We start from the raw sequence: 7,772 nt of genomic DNA, 5'->3' as shown, positions 1-7,772 counted from the left end.
TTTTTCAAAGTGAGGCTGGACATGAGCAGATCTACGGATGTGTCGGTCGACCGTTTTGATCTTCTTGTGCATAGTAACCCTGCCTCTAGACGATTGTTGTCGAGGTTAAGAAATTGATCTGGCTCATCTTCTTGGTCTCTCGTTCTTGAGCAGGTTTCAGATTTTGGGGCATTTGTCTCCCAAGTGAAATCAGGACCACGGGACGGCAATTTTCGGGTCCGGTAGTTTCCTGGGCTGCAATTTGCAACAGATGCTGAGGAGCCAACTTTCCTTTTCCCTTTGTTAAAATAAAGCGATAATAAGGAAAGCCCCAAGGCTGACGGACTTCTTGATTTGAGTGGTCATATCTGACATTCTCTGAGATGCACATTCCTAAAATAACTGGCTGCATATGCAGCTATGCCATCAGGTCCAACTGAGGTATATCGGTTTAGTGAAGCTCTTGCTCTGAGGACACCTGTGACATTAGTGGGCGGATCAGCTGAGGCTGAGGACAAGTCCATGAGTGGCATTGAATGCTTTTGGGTTGGAACTCAATTGACCCACAGCCGCAGATTCCCGTTCTTGTTCTTCGGCATTGGTAGACATGTGGATCTGCTCATCAAGTTCAGCCGATCATTTAGAAGTACAGGTTGGTCTCGGGCCAATCACTTTGAGGCTGGACTTTAATCGACAAATCTTTCGAAGGAGCTTCCTATGTTGAGGGGGAATATTTATCAGATCCCTTCTTGATCTTCTTCAAGGCAAGACTAGCGCAAACACCTGGATCAGTGATTTTGAGGTTTGCGTCATCTAGAGACATGGGAAAGTTTCTCTTCAATGCAAGAGCTAGTTCAGCATCTCTGAGGGCAGATGTCTCTTTAAAGAAGACAGATGACCCTCCCGCTATTGTGCCAATATGGAGGTCCAAGTGAGAGGTATTTGTTGGGTAGTTTGTGGTAATATCCTGTATCTTGTGGTGAGACAAAGGGGAAGTTATGACCCTCCAGTGAAGCAGCTTTAGTACGTTTCCTCTGCTGGAATCTGAGCATAAGATCCATTGACATAGCAATGGCGTCTTTTTGGCAAACTTACATGCTATTGAAATTTGCGTCTTGGATCATGAACTACCTCTTACATTATTGTTATAACTAGGGCCGGCCAAAACTTGAAGACAAATATGGTATTGATTGAAACATAATTTACATAAAAAATCAACCGAATTTGCACAAAAAATTGCAAATAAATGTTACAAAACATTGGCATCAACTCGTTCTTGGTGTCTGCAAGGGCTATTTTTGCCTTCCATATCAGACAACATGTAGATGAAAAGGAAAATTATATCATAAAATCTTCCAGCACCTGGATTTGAATTTGCTCTCCCTAGGTAGCAGGCTCTTGCCTTGTCCATGGTGCCTCCTGCCCGGATCAAAAGGGCTCGGAAAAGAATTCTTTTTGAGGGCCAAATTATCACTAGTAAGTTTTTTGAAAGCATAGAATAACTAAAATGTCAAACGCAAAGATATAAGCCTGTTTAAAAGCAAAAAAGACAACGTGAAACTAATTTTGCAAAAGTTTGAATCAATCACTAAAGGTTTCTGTTTAAGTGCATTGATGGCATTTTGCAATTTAGCCGTGGAATTGCAAGATGCCATCAATGCACTCCACGGTTATTGCCAAGGGAACGGCCTTCAAGTCAACACCATCAAGGCGAAGGCCATGGTTTTCCATAAAGGTCATCTGCCTCCCACCTCCTTCCATATTAACAATAGTCCGATTGAAATCGTCAATAATTTTAACTATGTCGGTTTCACATTCTCAACTCAACTCTCCTTCACAAACCTCTCAAATCATCAATCGTCAAAGCCAGGGCTAGGATTGGATACATTTGCAATAGACTTTCTATCAAGAATCTTCCCTTCCAATAGTTCTTCAACTCTTCCTGACCTACATCACTCCAATTTTCTTCTACGGTCTTCACCTTTGGCTCCCAAACTCCGCCCAATCCGCCCTCAAATCCGCAGATGCCATCTTCACCAAGTTCCTCGAACGATACCTGTGCGTGCCCCAATATGCCAACAATGCATGGACGCATTTCCTATGCGAAACCGAGTTGTCCTTTCCGGTCAAGGACTTGCTAACACCTTATTGTCCTTGGCCCAACATCCCCTCGGACTATTGTCGGTCACGCACTATTGTTCGGCTCCCGGCCAAATGCCACCAACAACGGGAGCTGACAAAAGATCTGTTCAATCTGGCCCATCCTCTACTCTGCAATAGCCAATAATTTCATCATTTACCTTTACCTAACTGTGTTTGTACTGTCTGTGATTCCCCTCTTCCCCTTTTTCATGTGCATTGAACCAATTCTATTCATACTCGTTGTGATATCACTTTCTAATCAACTATCTTATTGCCTTTACCTTCATGATATTTTTCTTGTTTTATCAACAAACTCTGTATAATGTATATACATCATATTTTAGTTATTTTTACGCCATGACATGACCAAGAGTCGCAATAAAGATTATTAAGGGACAGGTTCACACGACTGCAAATGTATAATACATAAGTCACCAAATGAGTTTCCTTAGGTCACATGATCGGGCGAGTGGTAAAGGAAGACGGGTTTAACCTAAAACGTAGTTGCGTATTCTAGGATGAATAAGAACAGAATGTGCTTAAAATCGTTGATGATTAAAAAGAGCAATTTTTTTTTATGTGACAGCACCTTAATCAATAGTCATGTACCCTAATCCATTACGAAACAACTGTTTAGAATGTAAATTTGTTTTGACTTTTTATATATCCTTGACCTCCCAAGTGTCAAGCTGCAAAAAGCGATCAGGCATGTTATTCCCATAAGGGTGATATCGTTTTAGACATGCAGAAGTTCAAATTTTGGAAATAAATGATTAATTTATCTTACATTACCAGTGGCTTGGCAAACATCTTACCAAATGAACAAAGCTAAGAAGGGGAGTAATGAAGTGCGGCTAAGTACTTCAAAGTTGTTCAAAGAATTATGATCAGGATAAAAAATGCATTATAGCCGACACGACAAACTTCCCAGAACAAAAGGTACAAAACAAACTTGACTCTTCGAAGGATTGAAATGCAAGCCTCAACATCAACTTTCACTGACATATATCATCTTGAAAGCAAATTTTCAAATTTTAGGATTATTTGAAACCAAAAAAACATTGATTTAGAGAAGAGTGATCTTGATGGGGCAAAAAATCCTGAAATATTGGTCATCTAACTTTTAAGCAAAATAACTGTTACGAGTAGCGCCATTACCATATTTAACGAGCAATGATTGTGTGGTGAATTACTCATTTCGGCCAATTGCAACCCCAATCCGTTCTTTTATTGCAAAGCAATTCACACCATGAATGTACTCGGATTACTCTCCAAATATAGATGAATATACCCCCCAAAAAGATGAAGGTGATATTTGATTTGAAAGATTTGAAAGCTGACCTACTCCCAGGCTAAATAAGCAGACATATCAGCTTACTTCAGCCTAATACCAAATCCCTAGACACTTCAATTGGATTTTGAAAGGGAATTTGCTACTTGAATGTACTTTTATAAGCAAGTACTAAGAATAAATACAACAAAGATAGTATAATGCTGTAACATTAAGATAATTCTCTTTCTGAGTGTTGAACTGAATTGTAGAAAACTGCTTCCAATGGGCCACGATGTTTGGCTGGTTGATGAATCTCTGAAGAATCAATAACCTATGTGAAAGGAAATTACCAAGAAGTCCATGCATAATACTAACAAGCATGAGGTTGTTATTTAGAAGGAATCATTTGGAATCATTTAGAAGGAAACATTTTGGTATTGATTAACATATCTATGTCTAAGAAATCACATCAGCAATAGAAATGTTATCGAAGACACCTTTTTTGGCAAAAATGAAATCGTTGGCCAATTGGTGGCCATTTGTTACTTTTGACGCTACTCGGTAGCCTTTGGACTCCATGAAGGACTCCAATTCGGACTTGGAACCAGTGGTGTGTGATTCTCCAATGTGACTAAATTCCACGGACAGAGCCTGAAAAATACAAACAGATAATCAAAAATGGGCATTTGAATTACTTTCTGATCACCTGGCTGTCTACAAGTTTCGTATACCTACAGCAGATAATCGTTAACGTAAAAATACAACATGCCTGGAAAGTCCGCGGAACGTTTTTCAAATAAATGTTTGCGAGATTACTTGGCATCAAGCCTAAGCAAAAGCAAAAGGCTAAAATTGGAGGGATTCTGGTTCAAAGACCTTTGGCACCCAAACTACCCCAACATGAATCCTTTAGGTTACTGGATGTGGAGCACCATATTGAAGAAGGCAAACTATTACAACACTATGGACGTGTTAAACCCATCAAAGAATTTTTCACGGGCTTTTCTAAGCGCTACAGGGAATGTGATCCGCAGTACTATTAAAATGAAAGGTCATTTTGCGTCTATTGATTCAAACTCTTCGCCTTTCAGCTGCATTCCTGTCCAAAACCCCAATGTTCAACCGGATCTGATTTGTTCCGTAAGTCTTAAATATGAAACAAAAATGTTTGACCCTCGAGAACTTGAACGTGTCGGATGTGTTGTCTCCATTATACGTACACAGGGTGAAATTTTAGATCAAAATAAAGACCAATAAACCAAAATAGTATCGATGATAATGAGAAACATACATAGTTACTTCAGGATCTAAGGCAAAGTCGTAAAGATTTGATGTTTTCGACTTATCCTGTGGTTGATGAATACTTACAAGTATGTTAACTTCGTCCCAAGGAATAGTCTTGAGGACATCCAACTCGTTGCCTTCCACGTCAAGGCTAAAATAGTCCACTTGAGGAACCTTCAAGGCTTTGAGAATAGCAAACAAAGGCAAGCACATGACGTCCACCACTTTTTTGTCTTTCCTGCCGGGTGACTCATCCACAATCCGACCCAAATTGAAATACGAGCCATAACTGACTTTCATAGTTATATTTTTGGTTGCCAAGCAATGTGGCACCACGTACGACTTTCGTCCTTTGGATAAGATTTTTGGGATCGATTTGGGATCGCCCTCAATGAGAATACCAGTCCATTGGAGATCTCGTTCCAAGCCCAATGTATTAGATCAAGTCTCGCCATCTAAAGCGCCGCATTCAATAAAAAAGCCATTTGTCTTGAAATAACAGAGTGAAATATAATTCTTGTAGTAGAGTGAATGAATGACTTTTAAACCCCATCTGATATCAAGTTACTTTGTTCTGGAACAACTTTCGAATTGATTGACCTTGTCCCATTGAAGGGTCTTTGGTTGGATTTGACAAAAAGTAAGGAAGCCGTCGTCCCAGTGGTTCAATTAAGTGATTTCTCCTTATCAATGCGTGTAGAAGAGGATCAAATTGGTCCATTGGAGGGGGTCACGACTTGGTTCTCATCTATCAAAAAGGGCATTGCCATTTGCTGTAAGTCCCAGTCTTCGAAATTCCATTTTGTAGATTGCATTGACTAAAATATGAATTGGATATTAGAAGTTTTGTCGTGCCAAGTTCACATTGCACATGAGTGAATCAGCAATGCAAATCAGAAAACGATCGGACGAACGAAAAGGTTTGGAGGTATCGCTTTTTTTGCTCCCATTTCCAACGATTCATGTCAATCTTTTTGGTTTTTTTTTTTATCAATTAAAAGTAGGTCATTTTTATATCATATACGTGTAAAGTGGATTGTTTCAAAGTTATGTCGCCAAAACCTTATGTAGCTGAACAAGAGCAGGCCAAAAAAAATCGAATCTTACTAAGTGTTCACTACATAACTTTGGACATATCTCCTGAGTTCCCTAAACATAGTTTTGAGTTCAAATTTAGCTAAACTAACCTATTGAACAAGATCTTGTGATCGCATCAATTGCTTATTTGGAATAAAGTGAACAGTTTAAAAGATAAGAAATTTGTGTTTCCGTTCGCAGTCCATATCTCTAGAAGTTCGTGACCAAACCAATGACTATGGATACAAGATGATGTCCTTGGCCTTTGTTCCAACTTCAAGAACCCCAAGGCGTTCAAGTCAGGATACCATCATGAATCTAATCACAATGTTATTAAGTCATGAAAGAAATAATGTATTCACCAAATGGGACCCATTTGATGTAATCAATATGTTTTGCTTGAACACAATGTTTGTCTCTAAACAAAAACACCAACAATGCTATTCCTACGACATAATCCATTCAACGTTCGTGGTAACCTAGTTCATGGGCTAGGGCCATGTTCAGGGATGAGAAATTATTAAAAGCCATTTTCTACCATCTGGCAGAAATTGGTCTAAAATAAGTGGCAAAAAATGGCAGAAAATGGCAGAAAATAGAATTCTTTGTATTAATCTACGTCATCTTTTTCTATTATTTACGATCACTTCCGTTCATTTTTAAGCCTACCTGTATGTAGTTTTTACACGTTGGGATGGGTATTTTGCATCGAATGTGAGATACAACCACTAAACGTCTTTGTTGTGATATCGAGTTTGAATTTTGCCACCGCAATCGATTGGAATCAGGGATGCCACTTGACCTAAACTTTTTACAGTCAAAATAACGACCATTGCATTTAAAAAAAGTTATATCGTATTCAATAACCATTTTGATGAGTGTGAAAAATAGTGTAAGTGTTGTGGATAGGCCTTGGATACTGCAAGTGGTCTATGGATACTGTTATCAATTGAGTCAACCATCAAACAGTATATGTAAATATCACTATTTGAGGAACACTTTGCAATTCAGCCAATGCTATATCAATATGCTTTGTAGCAAAGGACACTTGAAAAACTTATCCAAACCATATGATCCTTCTTGTCTTTGACATATTTTAGAATCAAGATTGGCCATTCTAACCACCGGCGGCCATTTTTTGACCACCTTCCAGCAATTTCTGCCATTTTTTGCCACTTTCTGCCATTTTCTCCCACTTTCTGCCATTTTCAGCCACTTGTGGCAGAAAGTGGCAGAAATTCGATCAATCTCGATTTTTCCCATCACTGGCCATGTTTGTAAATGTACACAATTTCTGCTACCCCCCCGTAAATCAAGTCAAAGTAATATTGGAGCCGAACTACATTTCCATGGGGATGATTTTGATGCAAACTTACCCGATTGTGTGCCTTGGGATCAATCCATATGAATAATGATATAAATGAAAGGAATAAGCAAGTGGTAATCACAAGCACATTTCTATTCTGCGATGAACTTTGGCACTTCCTCATTATGAATCGCGATCTGAATAAGACTGAATCAAAACGCCTCTCAGCTCTTCGAGGAAAGTACTCCTGTATTCCGTGACAAGTTGATCGTTGGGGCTTCAGAACGGCAGGAGAGAAACTTGCAGAATGCTTCCTGGGTTTGGGGTAGAGTGCAGGCAATGAATGCTACGTGATCAAAACAACTCGTGCAACTTGAGACTGATTGAGGCTCTGCTCTATGACAGACCAAATATTTACTTTGCATTTGATGATAAGGATAATGAGCACTGACTGGTGTAAGAATACTTAGTATGGATTTTATTTTTTTAGGATTTTATTGAAGAAAATGTTGAGGAATCGGGGAATGAAAAGAGAATCATCTAGAAGTCAGAACGAGTTATCAGGTCGAGTCTCAATGTCGTCGATAGGTAGAGAACGGGTAGAGAAGCATATCACATCACCTCGAGGAAATATGAAATAAAATCAAACATAAGACTTTTTGTTGAAATCTCCAATGTTCATACGATCCACTGGCTTCTTCATACGAGAAC

The 7,772-nt window shown here is 39.1% G+C and overlaps 1 protein-coding gene across 1 annotated transcript; it reads right to left on the bottom strand.

Moving 5' to 3' along the window:
* Positions 1–3,809: 3,809 nt before the first annotated feature.
* Positions 3,810–7,439, bottom strand: LOC131881093 (protein Star-like). Its single transcript, XM_059227862.1, has 3 exons — positions 7,132–7,439; positions 4,763–5,496; positions 3,810–4,045 (listed from the first exon to the last, which is right to left on the bottom strand). The coding sequence occupies exons 2-3, from the start codon at positions 4,976–4,978 to the stop codon at positions 3,851–3,853; spliced, it is 411 nt and encodes a 136-aa protein (XP_059083845.1). The 5' UTR covers positions 4,979–5,496; positions 7,132–7,439; the 3' UTR covers positions 3,810–3,850.
* Positions 7,440–7,772: the final 333 nt, after the last annotated feature.

The sequence above is a fragment of the Tigriopus californicus genome, chromosome 5, assembly GCF_007210705.1.
Source record: "Tigriopus californicus strain San Diego chromosome 5, Tcal_SD_v2.1, whole genome shotgun sequence".
NCBI lineage: Eukaryota > Metazoa > Arthropoda > Copepoda > Harpacticoida > Harpacticidae > Tigriopus > Tigriopus californicus.
The sequence above is the reverse complement of the archived record's forward strand: the minus strand, read 5'-3'. Positions and strand labels throughout refer to the sequence as shown.

What these genes read in the sequence shown, in the direction of transcription:
- LOC131881093 (XM_059227862.1), bottom strand. Translation starts at nt 4,978, where the DNA reads ATGAAAGTCAGTTATGGCTCGTATTTCAATTTGGGTCGGATTGTGGAT. An exon ending in GGGACGAAGTTAACATACTT is followed by an intron (nt 4,046 to 4,762) that starts GTAAGTATTCAT and finishes TGTATTTTTCAG; the next exon opens with GCTCTGTCCGTGGAATTTAG.